Genomic DNA, 23,392 nt, shown 5'->3' with positions numbered 1-23,392 from the left:
GTGTAAGCTCAAATCTAATTGGGAGGGTTTCATTACATTTGTATGTGTATATAAAGGACTTTAGGTGACCATTAACCAGAAATCAGCTGGTGTAAGATCAGACGTAAATACACTCAAAGTGATGGCTTCTGTTTGACTTTGCGGCAGACGTGGGGTAGAGGATACAAGATACAAAATCTTCAAATTATGATATTTCATTTCACACATTAAGTAGTCCTACATTGGATTGTTATGTATAGACCAGTGTATGAATACAGGTTTTTTTCTTTTCTATGATACTTTTTTAGTTCAATATGACAATTTTAAAGTTGTCATACTGAATGTGTTCAGTTTGACAAAGCTGGGTGTATTCAATACGACATTGTCGCAATTCTTTAGGTCTATTATTCCTGTGTATGGATCTGTTGCCAGGTGTTAATTACTTGACAAATGTACTTATGCTTGTATATTTACTCATTGGTGCTGATGTATCTTTGTGACCAAATTGTCCTATGCCTGATGTTATGTTTCTCTCTCTGATATGATTTTGTTCTTTAATGAGCGACTAACATTTTGTAATACAGAACAAGTATTATGCCCACTCTGAATTTTTACATTTCCCTTGGTTTTTATAGGAAATGGAGAGGGTTAGTATTTTCGATTTTCACTTCCACTCTAGTTTATAGCTTTCATGTATTCGATCTCCCTTTATAGGTACATAGAAAATAGTGATGAATGCAGAGGTAAATATTTAGTTGGGATACTGTGTGGGGTAACCAACTTAGCGGTCGCATGTTGGGATCCTATCTCTCTAACTTAGGTCATATCATATTTGAACACTCAGAGATGGATGGTGGTTGTTATTTAATAGATGTCATTTAATGGAGATCAGGTGTGCAAGGTCTTCTTTCTGATTTAAACCTCTAGGGTATAGACAGTCCATCATAAATATCCATCTTGACTCATTGAATAGTAGTTTTTGCTCATGGTTTCCTCCTCTCCAGTCTTTTTTGACCTTCTGTATCCCAAAATAACTAAAATCTTTCAGATTCCCCTTGTGGGTAGTTGCAAAATGCTTGTAGAGTGGGGTATCTATTCTGCCTTTCTCTATGCATAGGATGTGTTCCCTGATCCTATCTTTGAGGGCCCTTGATGTCTGCCCTATATATTGTAATCCGCAGGAGCAGGAAACTAGATAGATCACATTTTTGTCGCTACATCTGATCAACTCTTTGATCCTATGTTTCTCGTTTCTCTGATGTGATGAGAAAGTATCCGTTTTTCGTCCGTTCTTACAAGCTTTACAGCTTGGACATGGGTAGAAGCCTTTAATGCTTTTTCCTTGGTGATTGGTCGTGTCGTTATTATTTCCTTTCCTAGGTATACTAGGAGCTATCATCGTTTTCAGGTTCCTAGTTCTCCTATAAATGAATCTCGGATGTGGATTCAGCCTTTCCCCAATCACGTCATCATCTTTGAGTATCGCCCAATGTTTCTTAATAATCTTTTCCAGGATGGATCTGTTCTCACAGTACTCGGATATCATAGGCACGTTGATTGTTTCATCATCCCAGGTTTTTCTTGGTTTGTTTTTATAACTCAGGAGGTTCTCTCTCTTGATCTTACTGACTTCTTCGATTTTATCATCCAACGACTTATTGTCATACCCTCTTTCCAAGAAACGTTGTTTCAGTATGTCAGCCTGTGCAGTCCATTGTTCTATAGTAGAACAATTTTTCTTGACCCTCAAGAATTGGCCCTTGGGTATATTTGACTTCCAGGTGGGATGATGGCAGCTTGTGTTATGGATATAGTTGTTACAGTCAACCTCCTTGAAGAAGGTTGACGTCTCGAGCTTCCCATCTTTCACTTCAATTCTCAGATCCAGAAAGTCCAGTTTCTCTTGGCTGTATTGGTATGTAAACTTAAGATTCTTTTTGTTGTGGTTCATTACATTGATAGTATGTAGCAGATCTTCCAATGTTCCACTCCAAATCAAAAAGATGTCATCTATATATCTTGAATATAGGACCAGGTCCGCGCCAGCTGGACATGAGTCCCAGAAGATGTTTTCCCATAGGCCCATATAGAGATTGGCGTAGCTTGGCGCGAACCTGGTCCCCATCGCTGTGCCGCACAATTGCCTGTAAAACTGATTATTGTTACAGAAATAGTTGTGATTCAAGATATATTTAATACAGTCCAAAATGAATATCCTCTGTTCTTCTGGTATTTCCTCATCCTTTAGTAGGAATGAGTTTACTGCTTCAATTCCTAGGTCATGTGGGATACTTGTATAAAGTGACGTAACGTCACATGTGGCCATTATATAGTTGTTCTTCCAGGTCATTGAATTTAGCAGTGACAGAATTTGTGTGGAGTCTCTGAGATGTGATGGTAATGATATTACATATTTCTGTAACATCTTATCCACGTATTCAGATAAGTTGCTTGTCAAAGATCCTATCCCAGATATAATGGGCCTTCCTGGTGGATCGTTTAAGGATTTATGGACTTTCGGTAGTTGATAAAATACGGGTGTTTTTGGGTATGGTATTCTTATGTAATTATATTCCCTTTCACTGAGTATCCCTTCGGTTTTAGCTGTTCCGAGGAGGGCATCTAGCTCTTTCTTGAACCTAACTACTGGGTTGCTGCAGAGCTTTTGGTAGGTATTGGTGTCATTTAGAATCCTCAGACATTCGTCCTCATACTTTACCTTGTCCATAATAACAATTCCATCCTTTGTCGGCTGGTTTTATAGTCAGTTTATGATTCTTTTCTAGGCTTTTAATTGTCTCCAATTGTGATCTTGTCAGATTATGCCTGATTTTATTACATTTGGATAAATTCAGGTTCCTGATGTCTTGACAGATATTCATTTCAAATGTCTCGATGTGACTCCCTTTGCTGGTTATAGGGTAGAATGAAGACTTCGCCTTCAGATCAGTATGCGTAAATCTGTTATCTATATTCCTACTTAGAGGTGTTTGATAAGTATCAATGGGAGATTTTAGGAAATGCCTTTTTAGGGTTAATTTCCTTACCAGCTCCTTTGCGCTTATGAAAGTTTGAAACTTGTCCATTTTCTTAGATGGAGCAAAGCTCAGTCCATATGAGAGTACCTCTTTCTCTTTTTCTGTCAGAACTGTGGAGCTTAAGTTAAACAGTCCTTTCGTCGTTTTGACAGTATCAACACTTCTGGGGTCGCTACTCTTTGGGCTTCGTGTTATGATCTGTTCAGGCTTCTGTTTCCTTGACCTGCTGCCCCCTCTGGACCCTCTAGAGGTCTTTTTTTGTTTACGGAACAGGATTGTTCTTCCATGTCCAGGTTCTTTCTCTTTAATGTTGATTTGTTTTTCTCTTTTTCCCTTGGTGGAAGGGGGCTTTCCCCTAAAAAAACCTCGCCTGTTTCTTGGCCTTTTTCTTGTATTGTAACACTCCTATGTTGTTGTGGGGTGTGTTTTTGTTGGCCCACCTTCACATTGGAGTATTGTTGGTTGTTCCTCCATTGTGATTCTTTGGATATATTTTGGTTGTAGGGAGGGTCGTCTTTCCAACTTTGTTTTCTGTGTCCGTTATACATGTAATCATTGTGTTCTCTATGGCCTGTATGTGCATAAGGTATCTCATCAAACCTCAAATGATTTTTCCTTTGGTCCATGAAGACTGGACTCTTTCCATAGTTGTCCCCTAGTGGAACGGTGATCTTCTATCATCACGATAATGGTGCTGCCGTCTGTGATAATGAGTTTGTGGACGGAGGTGGCCATAGTATTATGCCCACTCTGAATTTTTACATTTCCCTTGGTTTTTATAGGAAATGGAGAGGGTTAGTATTTTCGATTTTCACTTCCACTCTAGTTTATAGCTTTCATGTATTCGATCTCCCTTTATAGGTACATAGAAAATAGTGATGAATGCAGAGGTAAATATTTAGTTGGGATACTGTGTGGGGTAACCAACTTAGCGGTCGCATGTTGGGATCCTATCTCTCTAACTTAGGTCATATCATATTTGAACACTCAGAGATGGATGGTGGTTGTTATTTAATAGATGTCATTTAATGGAGATCAGGTGTGCAAGGTCTTCTTTCTGATTTAAACCTCTAGGGTATAGACAGTCCATCATAAATATCCATCTTGACTCATTGAATAGTAGTTTTTGCTCATGGTTTCCTCCTCTCCAGTCTTTTTTGACCTTCTGTATCCCAAAATAACTAAAATCTTTCAGATTCCCCTTGTGGGTAGTTGCAAAATGCTTGTAGAGTGGGGTATCTATTCTGCCTTTCTCTATGCATAGGATGTGTTCCCTGATCCTATCTTTGAGGGCCCTTGATGTCTGCCCTATATATTGTAATCCGCAGGAGCAGGAAACTAGATAGATCACATTTGTGTGGAGTCTCTGAGATGTGATGGTAATGATATTACATATTTCTGTAACATCTTATCCACGTATTCAGATAAGTTGCTTGTCAAAGATCCTATCCCAGATATAATGGGCCTTCCTGGTGGATCGTTTAAGGATTTATGGACTTTCGGTAGTTGATAAAATACGGGTGTTTTTGGGTATGGTATTCTTATGTAATTATATTCCCTTTCACTGAGTATCCCTTCGGTTTTAGCTGTTCCGAGGAGGGCATCTAGCTCTTTCTTGAACCTAACTACTGGGTTGCTGCAGAGCTTTTGGTAGGTATTGGTGTCATTTAGAATCCTCAGACATTCGTCCTCATACTTTACCTTGTCCATAATAACAATTCCATCCTTTGTCGGCTGGTTTTATAGTCAGTTTATGATTCTTTTCTAGGCTTTTAATTGTCTCCAATTGTGATCTTGTCAGATTATGCCTGATTTTATTACATTTGGATAAATTCAGGTTCCTGATGTCTTGACAGATATTCATTTCAAATGTCTCGATGTGACTCCCTTTGCTGGTTATAGGGTAGAATGAAGACTTCGCCTTCAGATCAGTATGCGTAAATCTGTTATCTATATTCCTACTTAGAGGTGTTTGATAAGTATCAATGGGAGATTTTAGGAAATGCCTTTTTAGGGTTAATTTCCTTACCAGCTCCTTTGCGCTTATGAAAGTTTGAAACTTGTCCATTTTCTTAGATGGAGCAAAGCTCAGTCCATATGAGAGTACCTCTTTCTCTTTTTCTGTCAGAACTGTGGAGCTTAAGTTAAACAGTCCTTTCGTCGTTTTGACAGTATCAACACTTCTGGGGTCGCTACTCTTTGGGCTTCGTGTTATGATCTGTTCAGGCTTCTGTTTCCTTGACCTGCTGCCCCCTCTGGACCCTCTAGAGGTCTTTTTTTGTTTACGGAACAGGATTGTTCTTCCATGTCCAGGTTCTTTCTCTTTAATGTTGATTTGTTTTTCTCTTTTTCCCTTGGTGGAAGGGGGCTTTCCCCTAAAAAAACCTCGCCTGTTTCTTGGCCTTTTTCTTGTATTGTAACACTCCTATGTTGTTGTGGGGTGTGTTTTTGTTGGCCCACCTTCACATTGGAGTATTGTTGGTTGTTCCTCCATTGTGATTCTTTGGATATATTTTGGTTGTAGGGAGGGTCGTCTTTCCAACTTTGTTTTCTGTGTCCGTTATACATGTAATCATTGTGTTCTCTATGGCCTGTATGTGCATAAGGTATCTCATCAAACCTCAAATGATTTTTCCTTTGGTCCATGAAGACTGGACTCTTTCCATAGTTGTCCCCTAGTGGAACGGTGATCTTCTATCATCACGATAATGGTGCTGCCGTCTGTGATAATGAGTTTGTGGACGGAGGTGGCCATAGTATGGCCTGGTATTTCCAAACCTGGGTTCATGTTCCCAATTTGTTTGGTCCTGGTTTCTTCTGTTGTCATAGCGTGGTCTCCTTTCGGGGTAGTTGTAGTTGTTATAATCTCTCGGGTATTGTTGATCCTCCCGGTGTGCATTATACACATAGCTTCTGTTGTATGGAGAATCTCTTGTGTGAGAATAGTAGCTGTTGTTTGGCCTGACAGGGGACCGGAAGTACGGTCTTCGTCTTCCATAACTCTCATTCCCTGTTTTGGAATGGTATCCCTGTTTTTTCTTTTTTCTATAGTTCACCTCTGTCCAGTTGTCTCTTACATCTTCCGTTCTCTCTTCACTGTCTTGTTCTGTTGTGTCTTGCGGACAGTTCCCCCTTTCCTCATACGGTGGGTCGGTCTCTTGTGTGTTGTCCATATCTACCGATTTTTTGGCATCCAATTCTCTATTTAGTTTCTTCATCTTTTTCTGGATTACGTCCTCTCTCGTTTTCGTGACTCGTTTTATTAGAGTTTCTCTTCTTTCGGTTATTTCTTTAGATTCTGGTTCTGTGCTGTCCAGATTAGTTAGTAGTACCTCATCATCTTTAATCTCATCATCTAGTTTTAAGATTAGGGATGACTTAAATTCGATGATGAGTCTCATTAGTTGTCTTGAAGTTTCCAATAGGATATGCATCCATTTTTCTGCAAAATCTGGATCAGCTAACTGAAATGAACACTCTTTTCTAATAATCAAGCCTTTAGGAATGATGTCCAGTTCTACACATTTGTTTAGAAATGAAATTTCGGCTTTATACTTAACTTCAGAAATAAGAAGTTTTTCTAAGTTTCTGAAAATAGATTGAATGTCTAATCTGTCTGGATCATTGTCATGATCATCTAACGGTGTGGTTATACTTAGGGTAATATCCCTTCTGAGTGTTGACAACAGATCCATATTGGTGTATGGGAATAAGACGGGCTATAGCCTATAATTGGGAAATTCCTGTGCAGTACTTTGTAGAATGCTGCACTAATATCAGGGGTCTTGGTGTGTGGCTGCTCGGGACCTACTAGGAAAGACCAATCTATAAGAACAGGAGAAGTGGACCGAGCGCTACACCCAGGGCCTTAAGCTTACTAACTATATAGCCTCCTAGTAGGCTAACAATACAAAAGTTAAAATGGGGAGAGAGTAAGCGCTAAAATGCTTAAAAGGCTAGTAAAAGGTACATTTTAATACATTTAAAAATTTACAAATGGCAATCAGACGCATGGATCCATGTCTGACTTAACAAAAAAAAAATATATATATATAATAAACAAATCTAAAAATATCTAAAAATATCCAATGGAGTATAGCATGTGACGCTGACTTAGTGAGCCAGTGATGAGGAGTTAGGACATGTACATTCAATAATATAAACAACCTAAGTGAGTGATTGAGTTCACACAATAGCTTTCAACAAAGAAAAATAGCATTCACAAAAAATAGTGTTCACAAAAATTGGCGTACATAAAAAATGTTCAAATGTTCAACCGGTTATATGTAAGTGAATCCAGTAGTGTTTCCTCCAAAGTGACGTGTAGAAATATAACGTGAAGTCAATAATAGTAGAATGTAAACGTTGAGTGGGTCAAATTATTGTGGTTCAGCTGCTAAATTAAAAAATTGTAAATCCGTGAGGTGTATAAAAATAAAAATAAAAATAACTTGTGAAAAAATCCACGTGGAAAACTTGAATTCAAATGATAAACAAAGGTCAAAAATCAAAAGACAAAAATCAAAAGACAAAAATATCAAAAGACAAAAATAGAAAATCAGTGATAATATTAAAAAGCACTAAAGATCTAGTGAAAACAAATCCTTAATTCAGATGTTAAAAATCCTTGGTAAGATCCATAACAAACAAATACATCGATAAAATACCTAAAAGGGAACAAAAGAGAAACAAATAGTGCAACACTGTATATGATATATAATATAGGTAATTAAAACCAAGCTCACCAGTATGCCAACGCGTTTCGGCCTAGACTAGGCCTTTCTCAAGACTATACTGTATCAGAAAATCTGGGAGCTTTAAGTAGGGTCAGTGTTGAAATGATTGGTGCTGTTTTGGCGCCATTTTTAGAGGCACCTCCCTTTCCTGTTTCACCCATTGCATCTCTGGGATATTTCCTATGTTATGTTTCCTGTTTCACCCATTGCATCTCTGGGATATTTCCTATGTTATGTTTCCTGTTTCACCCATTGCATCTCTGGGATATTTCCTATGTTATGTTTCCTGTTTCACCCATTGCATCTCTGGGATATTTCCTATGTTATGTTTCCTGTTTCACCCATTGCATCTCTGGGATATTTCCTATGTTATGTTTATGTTTTCCCATCTTAAAGGTTAATTGGTTCCTATTATTGCCACAAATTCTAGTATAAATCTAGATTTTCCTATTTATTTGTTTTTTATTTTCATTATTAGGTAATAGTAGCGTTTTGTCAATGTTGTTATTATTATATTCTGTGTTAACTCAGCTAGTTTTCTGGGCGGGTTTCCCCTTTCTTTGGGCTCAAATTGCTTATTTATTTACATGGACTGGTTCTCGTTTATGAATTGCCCCTGTTGATGTCAAAAACTTAATTTCAAATGCGATCTTATTTTGAAAATTGCTATGACCGGAAGTGGCCTGGTATCGCGACATCAACTTCCGTTTTAGCTTTTGGGAGACATTGTTTATTTGATTCACCGGTCTCTATCATGTGACCGGAAGTTCTTTGGTCCACCGGTCTGCATCATATGACCGGAAGGTGCAGCATCATATTCCCCATTGACTTATGGGATATGTAGTTCCCTCACTTATTAGGACTACAGATCTTTCTCAGATATTCGGTATTACCCGATCTTACTATGGCTCATTGTCTCTGTGTCTATAACATATAATGTCAGAGTCAATGTGCCAATATGTAATAGAATCGGTTACTGGGAATAGTCAATTCTTTGAATAATGTATGTAATTTCTTACAATGCTAATCTGTCACTGCTTATAGTAAAACTGCTTCTAATAAAACTCGCTATATTAATTCTAAGCACATTCTTGGATCCTAATAAAACTCACTTTCTTAATTCTAGGCACATTCTTGGATCCTAATATTGAATAGCTTTACAATTTACTTTTATTTGTTCATACTTTCGTAATGGATAGCCGTTTCGCTGCTTCCTTCTAGTTCTTTTGAAAATAAAGCCTATGGGTATTCTCAAGGAGCCATTGAGTCATATATGACCTTGATAAAGTATAGACCTGCAATGTTTATCTAACTTAACATTGTGAGACGTTTATTGCATCCTAATGCTGTATCTCACCACCGATGGTGGGATGACAAACTGTAATGTCTCAAGAGGGATCAAGGATCTTCCTATCTGTTCACAGTGAAGGTGTAAGCTCAAATCTAATTGGGAGGGTTTCATTACATTTGTATGTGTATATAAAGGACTTTAGGTGACCATTAACCAGAAATCAGCTGGTGTAAGATCAGACGTAAATACACTCAAAGTGATGGCTTCTGTTTGACTTTGGGGCAGATGTGGGGTAGAGGATACAAGATACAAAATCTTCAAATTATGATATTTCATTTCACACATTAAGTAGTCCTACATTGGATTGTTATGTATAGACCAGTGTATGAATACAGGTTTTTTTCTTTTCTATGATACTTTTTTAGTTCAATATGACAATTTTAAAGTTGTCATACTGAATGTGTTCAGTTTGACAAAGCTGGGTGTATTCAATACGACATTGTCGCAATTCTTTAGGTCTATTATTCCCGTGTATGGATCTGTTGCCAGGTGTTAATTACTTGACAAATATACTTATGCTTGTATATTTACTCATTGGTGCTGATGTATCTTTGTGACCAAATTGTCCTATGCCTGATGTTATGTTTCTCTCTCTGATATGATTTTGTTCTTTAATGAGCGACTAACATTTTGTAATACAGAACAAGTATTATGCCCACTCTGAATTTTTACATTTCCCTTGGTTTTTATAGGAAATGGAGAGGGTTAGTATTTTCGATTTTCACTTCCACTCTAGTTTATAGCTTTCATGTATTCGATCTCCCTTTATAGGTACATAGAAAATAGTGATGAATGCAGAGGTAAATATTTAGTTGGGATACTGTGTGGGGTAACCAACTTAGCGGTCGCATGTTGGGATCCTATCTCTCTAACTTAGGTCATATCATATTTGAACACTCAGAGATGGATGGTGGTTGTTATTTAATAGATGTCATTTAATGGAGATCAGGTGTGCAAGGTCTTCTTTCTGATTTAAACCTCTAGGGTATAGACAGTCCATCATAAATATCCATCTTGACTCATTGAATAGTAGTTTTTGCTCATGGTTTCCTCCTCTCCAGTCTTTTTTGACCTTCTGTATCCCAAAATAACTAAAATCTTTCAGATTCCCCTTGTGGGTAGTTGCAAAATGCTTGTAGAGTGGGGTATCTATTCTGCCTTTCTCTATGCATAGGATGTGTTCCCTGATCCTATCTTTGAGGGCCCTTGATGTCTGCCCTATATATTGTAATCCGCAGGAGCAGGAAACTAGATAGATCACATTTTTGTCGCTACATCTGATCAACTCTTTGATCCTATGTTTCTCGTTTCTCTGATGTGATGAGAAAGTATCAGTTTTTCGTCCGTTCTTACAAGCTTTACAGCTTGGACATGGGTAGAAGCCTTTAATGCTTTTTCCTTGGTGATTGGTCGTGTCGTTATTATTTCCTTTCCTAGGTATACTAGGAGCTATCATCGTTTTCAGGTTCCTAGTTCTCCTATAAGTGAATCTCAGATGTGGATTCAGCCTTTCCCCAATCACGTCATCATCTTTGAGTATCGCCCAACGTTTCTCCAAGAAACGTTGTTTCAGTATGTCAGCCTGTGCAGTCCATTGTTCTATTGTAGAACAATTTTTCTTGACCCTCAAGAATTGGCCCTTGGGTATATTTGACTTCCAGGTGGGATGATGGCAGCTTGTGTTATGGATATAGTTGTTACAGTCAACCTCCTTGAAGAAGGTTGACGTCTCGAGCTTCCCATCTTTCACTTCAATTCTCAGATCCAGAAAGTCCAGTTTCTCTTGGCTGTATTGGTATGTAAACTTAAGATTCTTTTCGTTGTGGTTCATTACATTGATAGTATGTAGCAGATCTTCCAATGTTCCACTCCAAATCAAAAAGATGTCATCTATATATCTTGAATATAGGACAAGGTCCGCGCCAGCTGGACATGAGTCCCAGAAGATGTTTTCCCATAGGCCCATATAGAGATTGGCGTAGCTTGGCGCGAACCTGGTCCCCATCGCTGTGCCGCACAATTGCCTGTAAAACTGATTATTGTTACAGAAATAGTTGTGATTCAAGATATATTTAATACAGTCCAAAATGAATATCCTCTGTTCTTCTGGTATTTCCTCATCCTTTAGTAGGAATGAGTTTACTGCTTCAATTCCTAGGTCATGTGGGATACTTGTATAAAGTGACGTAACGTCACATGTGGCCATTATATAGTTGTTCTTCCAGGTCATTGAATTTAGCAGTGACAGAATTTGTGTGGAGTCTCTGAGATGTGATGGTAATGATATTACATATTTCTGTAACATCTTATCCACGTATTCAGATAAGTTGCTTGTCAAAGATCCTATCCCAGATATAATGGGCCTTCCTGGTGGATCGTTTAAGGATTTATGGACTTTCGGTAGTTGATAAAATACGGGTGTTTTTGGGTATGGTATTCTTATGTAATTATATTCCCTTTCACTGAGTATCCCTTCGGTTTTAGCTGTTCCGAGGAGGGCATCTAGCTCTTTCTTGAACCTAACTACTGGGTTGCTGCAGAGCTTTTGGTAGGTATTGGTGTCATTTAGAATCCTCAGACATTCGTCCTCATACTTTACCTTGTCCATAATAACAATTCCACCTCCTTTGTCGGCTGGTTTTATAGTCAGTTTATGATTCTTTTCTAGGCTTTTAATTGTCTCCAATTGTGATCTTGTCAGATTATGCCTGATTTTATTACATTTGGATAAATTCAGGTTCCTGATGTCTTGACAGATATTCATTTCAAATGTCTCGATGTGACTCCCTTTGCTGGTTATAGGGTAGAATGAAGACTTCGCCTTCAGATCAGTATGCGTAAATCTGTTATCTATATTCCTACTTAGAGGTGTTTGATAAGTATCAATGGGAGATTTTAGGAAATGCCTTTTTAGGGTTAATTTCCTTACCAGCTCCTTTGCGCTTATGAAAGTTTGAAACTTGTCCATTTTCTTAGATGGAGCAAAGCTCAGTCCATATGAGAGTACCTCTTTCTCTTTTTCTGTCAGAACTGTGGAGCTTAAGTTAAACAGTCCTTTCGTCGTTTTGACAGTATCAACACTTCTGGGGTCGCTACTCTTTGGGCTTCGTGTTATGATCTGTTCAGGCTTCTGTTTCCTTGACCTGCTGCCCCCTCTGGACCCTCTAGAGGTCTTTTTTTGTTTACGGAACAGGATTGTTCTTCCATGTCCAGGTTCTTTCTCTTTAATGTTGATTTGTTTTTCTCTTTTTCCCTTGGTGGAAGGGGGCTTTCCCCTAAAAAAACCTTGCCTGTTTCTTGGCCTTTTTCTTGTATTGTAACACTCCTATGTTGTTGTGGGGTGTGTTTTTGTTGGCCCACCTTCACATTGGAGTATTGTTGGTTGTTCCTCCATTGTGATTCTTTGGATATATTTTGGTTGTGGGGTTGAACATTTGAACATTTTTTATGTACGCCAATTTTTGTGAACACTATTTTTTGTGAATGCTATTTTTCTTTGTTGAAAGCTATTGTGTGCACTCAATCACTCACTTAGGTTGTTTATATTATTGAATGTACATGTCCTAACTCCTCATCACTGGCTCACTAAGTCAGCGTCACATGCTATACTCCATTGGATATTTTTAGATATTTTTAAATTTGTTTATTATATATATATATATTTTTTTTGTTAAGTCAGACATGGATCCATGCGTCTGATTGCCATTTGTAAATTTTTATATGTATTAAAATGTACCTTTTACTAGCCTTTTAAGCATTTTAGCGCTTACTCTCTCCCCATTTTAACTTTTGTATTGTTAGCCTACTAGGAGGCTATATAGTTAGTAAGCTTAAGGCCCTGGGTGTAGCGCTCGGTCCACTTCTCCTGTTCTGATGTATCTATAAGTAAAACACATGTAAATAAGTAGAACCACCAAACACAAATCAGGCTGTTATTGTTCTGATTGGTTGATACCTCTGTAAGTAAAACACATGTAAACAAGTAGAACCATCAAACACAAATCAGGTTGTTATTGTTCTGATTGGTTGATACCTCTGTAAGTAAAACACATGTAAACAAGTAAAACCACCAAACACAAATCAGGCTGTTATTGTTCTGATTGGTTGATACCTCTGTAAGTAAACACATGTAAATAAGTAGAGCCATCAAACACAAATCAGGTTGTTGTTGTTCTGATTGTTTGATACCTCTGTAAGTAAAACACATGTAAGCAAGTAGAACCATCAAACACAAATCAGGCTGTTATTGTTCTGATTGGTTGATACCTCTGTAAGTAAAACACATGTAAACAAGTAGAACCATCAAACACAAATCAGGCTGTTATTGTTCTGATTGGTTGATGTCTCTGTAAGTAAAACACATGTAAACAAGTAGAACCATCAAACACAAATCAGGTTGTTATTGTTCTGATTGGTTGATGTCTCTGTAAGTAAAACACATGTAAACAAGTAGAACCATCAAACACAAATGAGGCTGTTATTGTTCTTATTGGTTGATGTCTCTGTAAATAAAACACATGTAGACAAGTAGAACCATCAAACACAAATCAGGTTGTTATTGTTCTGATTGGTTGATGTCTCTGTAACTAAAACACATGTAGACAAGTAGAACCATCAAACACAAATCAGGCTGTTATTGTTCTGATTGGTTGATGTCTCTGTAAGTAAAACACATGTAAACAAGTAGAACTATCAAACACAAATCAGGCTGTTATTGTTCTGATTGGTTGATGTCTCTGTAAGTAAAACACATGTAAACAAGTAGAACTATCAAACACAAATCAGGTTGTTATTGTTCTGATTGATTGATGTCTCTGTAAGTAAAACACATGTAAACAAGTAGAACCATCAAACAAAATCAGGCTGTTATTGTTCTGATTGGTTGATGTTTCTGTAAGTAAAACACAGGTAAATATGTAGAACCATCAAACACAAATCAGGCTGTTATTGTTCTGATTGGTTGATGTCTCTGTAAGTAAAACACATGTAAACAAGTAGAACCATCAAACACAATTCAGGCTGTTATTGTTCTGATTGGTTGATACCTCTGTAAGTAAAACACATGTAAACAAGTAGAACCATCAAACACAATTCAGGCTGTTATTGTTCTGATTGGTTGATACCTCTGTAAGTAAAACACATGTAAACAAGTAGAACCATCAAACGCAAATCAGGTTGTTATTGTTCTGATTGGTTGATGTATCTGTAAGTAAAACACATGTAAACAAGTAGAACCATCAAACACAAATCAGGCTGTTATTGATCTGATTGGTTGATACCTCTGTAAGTAAAACACATGTAAACAAGGAGAACCATCAAACACAAATCAGGTTGTTATTGTTCTGATTGGTTGATGTATCTGTAAGTAAAACACATGTAAACAAGTGGAACCATCAAACACAAATCAAGTTGTTATTGTTCTGATTGGTTGATGTCTCTGTAAGTAAAACACATGTAAATAAGTAGAACCATCAAACACAAATCAGGCTGTTATTGTTCTGATTGGTTGATGTATCTATAAGTAAAACACATGTAAATAAGTAGAACCACCAAACACAAATCAGGCTGTTATTGTTCTGATTGGTTGATACCTCTGTAAGTAAAACACATGTAAACAAGTAGAACCATCAAACACAAATCAGGTTGTTATTGTTCTGATTGGTTGATACCTCTGTAAGTAAAACACATGTAAACAAGTGGAACCATCAAACACAAATCAAGTTGTTATTGTTCTGATTGGTTGATGTCTCTGTAAGTAAAACACATGTAAATAAGTAGAACCATCAAACACAAATCAGGCTGTTATTGTTCTGATTGGTTGATGTATCTATAAGTAAAACACATGTAAATAAGTAGAACCACTAAACACAAATCAGGCTGTTATTGTTCTGATTGGTTGATACCTCTGTAAGTAAAACACATGTAAACAAGTAGAACCATCAAACACAAATCAGGTTGTTATTGTTCTGATTGGTTGATACCTCTGTAAGTAAAACACATGTAAACAAGTAAAACCACCAAACACAAATCAGGCTGTTATTGTTCTGATTGGTTGATACCTCTGTAAGTAAACACATGTAAATAAGTAGAGCCATCAAACACAAATCAGGTTGTTGTTGTTCTGATTGTTTGATACCTCTGTAAGTAAAACACATGTAAGCAAGTAGAACCATCAAACACAAATCAGGCTGTTATTGTTCTGATTGGTTGATACCTCTGTAAGTAAAACACATGTAAACAAGTAGAACCATCAAACACAATTCAGGCTGTTATTGTTCTGATTGGTTGATGTCTCTGTAAGTAAAACACATGTAAACAAGTAGAACCATCAAACACAAATCAGGTTGTTATTGTTCTGATTGGTTGATGTCTCTGTAAGTAAAACACATGTAAACAAGTAGAACCATCAAACACAAATGAGGCTGTTATTGTTCTTATTGGTTGATGTCTCTGTAAATAAAACACATGTAGACAAGTAGAACCATCAAACACAAATCAGGTTGTTATTGTTCTGATTGGTTGATGTCTCTGTAACTAAAACACATGTAGACAAGTAGAACCATCAAACACAAATCAGGCTGTTATTGTTCTGATTGGTTGATGTCTCTGTAAGTAAAACACATGTAAACAAGTAGAACTATCAAACACAAATCAGGCTGTTATTGTTCTGATTGGTTGATGTCTCTGTAAGTAAAACACATGTAAACAAGTAGAACTATCGAACATAAATCAGGTTGTTATTGTTCTGATTGATTGATGTCTCTGTAAGTAAAACACATGTAAACAAGTAGAACCATCAAACAAAATCAGGCTGTTATTGTTCTGATTGGTTGATGTTTCTGTAAGTAAAACACATGTAAACAAGTAGAACCATCAAACACAATTCAGGCTGTTATTGTTCTGATTGGTTGATACCTCTGTAAGTAAAACACATGTAAACAAGTAGAACCATCAAACACAATTCAGGCTGTTATTGTTCTGATTGGTTGATACCTCTGTAAGTAAAACACATGTAAACAAGTAGAACCATCAAACACAAATCAGGTTGTTATTGTTCTGATTGGTTGATGTATCTGTAAGTAAAACACATGTAAACAAGTAGAACCATCAAACACAAATCAGGCTGTTATTGTTCTGATTGGTTGATACCTCTGTAAGTAAAACACATGTAAACAAGGAGAACCATCAAACACAAATCAGGTTGTTATTGTTCTGATTGGTTGATGTATCTGTAAGTAAAACACATGTAAATAAGTAGAACCATCAAACACAAATCAGGCTGTTATTGTTCTGATTGGTTGATGTATCTATAAGTAAAACACATGTAAATAAGTAGAACCACCAAACACAAATCAGGCTGTTATTGTTCTGATTGGTTGATACCTCTGTAAGTAAAACACATGTAAACAAGTAGAACCATCAAACACAAATCAGGTTGTTATTGTTCTGATTGGTTGATACCTCTGTAAGTAAAACACATGTAAACAAGTAAAACCACCAAACACAAATCAGGCTGTTATTGTTCTGATTGGTTGATACCTCTGTAAGTAAACACATGTAAATAAGTAGAGCCATCAAACACAAATCAGGTTGTTGTTGTTCTGATTGTTTGATACCTCTGTAAGTAAAACACATGTAAGCAAGTAGAACCATCATACACAAATCAGGCTGTTATTGTTCTGATTGGTTGATACCTCTGTAAGTAAAACACATGTAAACAAGTAGAACCATCAAACACAAATCAGGCTGTTATTGTTCTGATTGGTTGATGTCTCTGTAAGTAAAACACATGTAAACAAGTAGAACCATCAAACACAAATCAGGTTGTTATTGTTCTGATTGGTTGATGTCTCTGTAAGTAAAACACATGTAAACAAGTAGAACCATCAAACACAAATGAGGCTGTTATTGTTCTTATTGGTTGATGTCTCTGTAAATAAAACACATGTAGACAAGTAGAACCATCAAACACAAATCAGGTTGTTATTGTTCTGATTGGTTGATGTCTCTGTAACTAAAACACATGTAGACAAGTAGAACCATCAAACACAAATCAGGCTGTTATTGTTCTGATTGGTTGATGTCTCTGTAAGTAAAACACATGTAAACAAGTAGAACTATCAAACACAAATCAGGCTGTTATTGTTCTGATTGGTTGATGTCTCTGTAAGTAAAACACATGTAAACAAGTAGAACTATCAAACACAAATCAGGTTGTTATTGTTCTGATTGATTGATGTCTCTGTAAGTAAAACACATGTAAACAAGTAGAACCATCAAACAAAATCAGGCTGTTATTGTTCTGATTGGTTGATGTTTCTGTAAGTAAAACACATGTAAACAAGTAGAACCATCAAACACAATTCAGGCTGTTATTGTTCTGATTGGTTGATACCTCTGTAAGTAAAACACATGTAAACAAGTAGAACCATCAAACACAATTCAGGCTGTTATTGTTCTGATTGGTTGATACCTCTGTAAGTAAAACACATGTAAACAAGTAGAACCATCAAACACAAATCAGGTTGTTATTGTTCTGATTGGTTGATATATCTGTAAGTAAAACACATGTAAACAAGTAGAACCATCAAACACAAATCAGGCTGTTATTGTTCTGATTGGTTGATACCTCTGTAAGTAAAACACATGTAAACAAGGAGAACCATCAAACACAAATCAGGTTGTTATTGTTCTGATTGGTTGATGTATCTGTAAGTAAAACACATGTAAACAAGTAGAACCATCAAACACAAATCAGGCTGTTATTGTTCTGATTGGTTGATACCTCAGTAAGTAAAACACATGTAAATAAGTAGAACCATCAAACACAAATCAGGTTGTTATTGTTCTGATTGGTTGATGTCTCTGTAAGTAAAACACATGTAAACAAGTAGAACCATCAAACACAATTCAGGCTGTTATTGTTCTGATTGGTTGATACCTCTGTAAGTAAAACACATGTAAACAAGTAGAACCATCAAACACAATTCAGGCTGTTATTGTTCTGATTGGTTGATACCTCTGTAAGTAAAACACATGTAAACAAGTAGAACCATCAAACACAAATCAGGTTGTTATTGTTCTGATTGGTTGATGTATCTGTAAGTAAAACACATGTAAACAAGTAGAACCATCAAACACAAATCAGGCTGTTATTGTTCTGATTGGTTGATACCTCTGTAAGTAAAACACATGTAAACAAGGAGAACCATCAAACACAAATCAGGTTGTTATTGTTCTGATTGGTTGATGTATCTGTAAGTAAAACACATGTAAACAAGTAGAACCATCAAACACAAATCAGGCTGTTATTGTTCTGATTGGTTGATACCTCAGTAAGTAAAACACATGTAAATAAGTAGAACCATCAAACACAAATCAGGTTGTTATTGTTCTGATTGGTTGATGTCTCTGTAAGTAAAACACATGTAAATAAGTAGAACCATCAAACACAAATCAGGCTGTTATTGTTCTGATTGGTTGATGTATCTATAAGTAAAACACATGTAAATAAGTAGAACCACCAAACACAAATCAGGCTGTTATTGTTCTGATTGGTTGATACCTCTGTAAGTAAAACACATGTAAACAAGTAGAACCATCAAACACAAATCAGGTTGTTATTGTTCTGATTGGTTGATACCTCTGTAAGTAAAACACATGTAAACAAGTAAAACCACCAAACACAAATCAGGCTGTTATTGTTCTGATTGGTTGATACCTCTGTAAGTAAACACATGTACATAAGTAGAGCCATCAAACACAAATCAGGTTGTTATTGTTCTGATTGTTTGATACCTCTGTAAGTAAAACACATGTAAGCAAGTAGAACCATCAAACACAAATCAGGCTGTTATTGTTCTGATTGGTTGATACCTCTGTAAGTAAAACACATGTAAACAAGTAGAACCATCAAACACAAATCAGGCTGTTATTGTTCTGATTGGTTGATGTCTCTGTAAGTAAAACACATGTAAACAAGTAGAACCATGAAACACAAATCAGGTTGTTATTGTTCTGATTGGTTGATGTCTCTGTAAGTAAAACACATGTAAACAAGTAGAACCATCAAACACAAATGAGGCTGTTATTGTTCTTATTGGTTGATGTCTCTGTAAATAAAACACATGTAGACAAGTAGAACCATCAAACACAAATCAGGTTGTTATTGTTCTGATTGGTTGATGTCTCTGTAACTAAAACACATGTAGACAAGTAGAACCATCAAACACAAATCAGGCTGTTATTGTTCTGATTGGTTGATGTCTCTGTAAGTAAAACACATGTAAACAAGTAGAACTATCAAACACAAATCAGGCTGTTATTGTTCTGATTGGTTGATGTCTCTGTAAGTAAAACACATGTAAACAAGTAGAACTATCAAACACAAATCAGGTTGTTATTGTTCTGATTGATTGATGTCTCTGTAAGTAAAACACATGTAAACAAGTAGAACCATCAAACAAAATCAGGCTGTTATTGTTCTGATTGGTTGATGTTTCTGTAAGTAAAACACAGGTAAATATGTAGAACCATCAAACACAAATCAGGCTGTTATTGTTCTGATTGGTTGATGTCTCTGTAAGTAAAACACATGTAAACAAGTAGAACCATCAAACACAATTCAGGCTGTTATTGTTCTGATTGGTTGATACCTCTGTAAGTAAAACACATGTAAACAAGTAGAACCATCAAACACAATTCAGGCTGTTATTGTTCTGATTGGTTGATACCTCTGTAAGTAAAACACATGTAAACAAGTAGAACCATCAAACGCAAATCAGGTTGTTATTGTTCTGATTGGTTGATGTATCTGTAAGTAAAACACATGTAAACAAGTAGAACCATCAAACACAAATCAGGCTGTTATTGATCTGATTGGTTGATACCTCTGTAAGTAAAACACATGTAAACAAGGAGAACCATCAAACACAAATCAGGTTGTTATTGTTCTGATTGGTTGATGTATCTGTAAGTAAAACACATGTAAACAAGTGGAACCATCAAACACAAATCAAGTTGTTATTGTTCTGATTGGTTGATGTCTCTGTAAGTAAAACACATGTAAATAAGTAGAACCATCAAACACAAATCAGGCTGTTATTGTTCTGATTGGTTGATGTATCTATAAGTAAAACACATGTAAATAAGTAGAACCACCAAACACAAATCAGGCTGTTATTGTTCTGATTGGTTGATACCTCTGTAAGTAAAACACATGTAAACAAGTAGAACCATCAAACACAAATCAGGTTGTTATTGTTCTGATTGGTTGATACCTCTGTAAGTAAAACACATGTAAACAAGTGGAACCATCAAACACAAATCAAGTTGTTATTGTTCTGATTGGTTGATGTCTCTGTAAGTAAAACACATGTAAATAAGTAGAACCATCAAACACAAATCAGGCTGTTATTGTTCTGATTGGTTGATGTATCTATAAGTAAAACACATGTAAATAAGTAGAACCACTAAACACAAATCAGGCTGTTATTGTTCTGATTGGTTGATACCTCTGTAAGTAAAACACATGTAAACAAGTAAAACCACCAAACACAAATCAGGCTGTTATTGTTCTGATTGGTTGATACCTCTGTAAGTAAACACATGTAAATAAGTAGAGCCATCAAACACAAATCAGGTTGTTGTTGTTCTGATTGTTTGATACCTCTGTAAGTAAAACACATGTAAGCAAGTAGAACCATCAAACACAAATCAGGCTGTTATTGTTCTGATTGGTTGATACCTCTGTAAGTAAAACACATGTAAACAAGTAGAACCATCAAACACAATTCAGGCTGTTATTGTTCTGATTGGTTGATGTCTCTGTAAGTAAAACACATGTAAACAAGTAGAACCATCAAACACAAATCAGGTTGTTATTGTTCTGATTGGTTGATGTCTCTGTAAGTAAAACACATGTAAACAAGTAGAACCATCAAACACAAATGAGGCTGTTATTGTTCTTATTGGTTGATGTCTCTGTAAATAAAACACATGTAGACAAGTAGAACCATCAAACACAAATCAGGTTGTTATTGTTCTGATTGGTTGATGTCTCTGTAACTAAAACACATGTAGACAAGTAGAACCATCAAACACAAATCAGGCTGTTATTGTTCTGATTGGTTGATGTCTCTGTAAGTAAAACACATGTAAACAAGTAGAACTATCAAACACAAATCAGGCTGTTATTGTTCTGATTGGTTGATGTCTCTGTAAGTAAAACACATGTAAACAAGTAGAACTATCGAACATAAATCAGGTTGTTATTGTTCTGATTGATTGATGTCTCTGTAAGTAAAACACATGTAAACAAGTAGAACCATCAAACAAAATCAGGCTGTTATTGTTCTGATTGGTTGATGTTTCTGTAAGTAAAACACATGTAAACAAGTAGAACCATCAAACACAATTCAGGCTGTTATTGTTCTGATTGGTTGATACCTCTGTAAGTAAAACACATGTAAACAAGTAGAACCATCAAACACAATTCAGGCTGTTATTGTTCTGATTGGTTGATACCTCTGTAAGTAAAACACATGTAAACAAGTAGAACCATCAAACACAAATCAGGTTGTTATTGTTCTGATTGGTTGATGTATCTGTAAGTAAAACACATGTAAACAAGTAGAACCATCAAACACAAATCAGGCTGTTATTGTTCTGATTGGTTGATACCTCTGTAAGTAAAACACATGTAAACAAGGAGAACCATCAAACACAAATCAGGTTGTTATTGTTCTGATTGGTTGATGTATCTGTAAGTAAAACACATGTAAATAAGTAGAACCATCAAACACAAATCAGGCTGTTATTGTTCTGATTGGTTGATGTATCTATAAGTAAAACACATGTAAATAAGTAGAACCACCAAACACAAATCAGGCTGTTATTGTTCTGATTGGTTGATACCTCTGTAAGTAAAACACATGTAAACAAGTAGAACCATCAAACACAAATCAGGTTGTTATTGTTCTGATTGGTTGATACCTCTGTAAGTAAAACACATGTAAACAAGTAAAACCACCAAACACAAATCAGGCTGTTATTGTTCTGATTGGTTGATACCTCTGTAAGTAAACACATGTAAATAAGTAGAGCCATCAAACACAAATCAGGTTGTTGTTGTTCTGATTGTTTGATACCTCTGTAAGTAAAACACATGTAAGCAAGTAGAACCATCATACACAAATCAGGCTGTTATTGTTCTGATTGGTTGATACCTCTGTAAGTAAAACACATGTAAACAAGTAGAACCATCAAACACAAATCAGGCTGTTATTGTTCTGATTGGTTGATGTCTCTGTAAGTAAAACACATGTAAACAAGTAGAACCATCAAACACAAATCAGGTTTTTATTGTTCTGATTGGTTGATGTCTCTGTAAGTAAAACACATGTAAACAAGTAGAACCATCAAACACAAATGAGGCTGTTATTGTTCTTATTGGTTGATGTCTCTGTAAATAAAACACATGTAGACAAGTAGAACCATCAAACACAAATCAGGTTGTTATTGTTCTGATTGGTTGATGTCTCTGTAACTAAAACACATGTAGACAAGTAGAACCATCAAACACAAATCAGGCTGTTATTGTTCTGATTGGTTGATGTCTCTGTAAGTAAAACACATGTAAACAAGTAGAACTATCAAACACAAATCAGGCTGTTATTGTTCTGATTGGTTGATGTCTCTGTAAGTAAAACACATGTAAACAAGTAGAACTATCAAACACAAATCAGGTTGTTATTGTTCTGATTGATTGATGTCTCTGTAAGTAAAACACATGTAAACAAGTAGAACCATCAAACAAAATCAGGCTGTTATTGTTCTGATTGGTTGATGTTTCTGTAAGTAAAACACATGTAAACAAGTAGAACCATCAAACACAATTCAGGCTGTTATTGTTCTGATTGGTTGATACCTCTGTAAGTAAAACACATGTAAACAAGTAGAACCATCAAACACAATTCAGGCTGTTATTGTTCTGATTGGTTGATACCTCTGTAAGTAAAACACATGTAAACAAGTAGAACCATCAAACACAAATCAGGTTGTTATTGTTCTGATTGGTTGATATATCTGTAAGTAAAACACATGTAAACAAGTAGAACCATCAAACACAAATCAGGCTGTTATTGTTCTGATTGGTTGATACCTCTGTAAGTAAAACACATGTAAACAAGGAGAACCATCAAACACAAATCAGGTTGTTATTGTTCTGATTGGTTGATGTATCTGTAAGTAAAACACATGTAAACAAGTAGAACCATCAAACACAAATC

General features: G+C 36.1%; 1 protein-coding gene across 1 annotated transcript in view; it reads left to right on the top strand.

The window, feature by feature from the left end:
* The first annotated feature begins 6,720 nt into the window (after positions 1 to 6,720).
* The window catches only part of LOC128636752 (indolethylamine N-methyltransferase-like), a 62,228-nt gene continuing 45,556 nt past the window's right edge, over positions 6,721 to 23,392 (top strand). The window contains exon 1 of the mRNA XM_053689733.1: positions 6,721 to 6,805. Coding sequence (XP_053545708.1) covers positions 6,721 to 6,805 — 85 coding nt within the window. The remainder of the gene's footprint in view (positions 6,806 to 23,392) is intronic.

The sequence above is a fragment of the Bombina bombina genome, chromosome 7, assembly GCF_027579735.1.
Source record: "Bombina bombina isolate aBomBom1 chromosome 7, aBomBom1.pri, whole genome shotgun sequence".
Lineage (NCBI taxonomy): Eukaryota > Metazoa > Chordata > Amphibia > Anura > Bombinatoridae > Bombina > Bombina bombina.
This window is presented reverse-complemented; position numbering and strand designations above follow the sequence as displayed.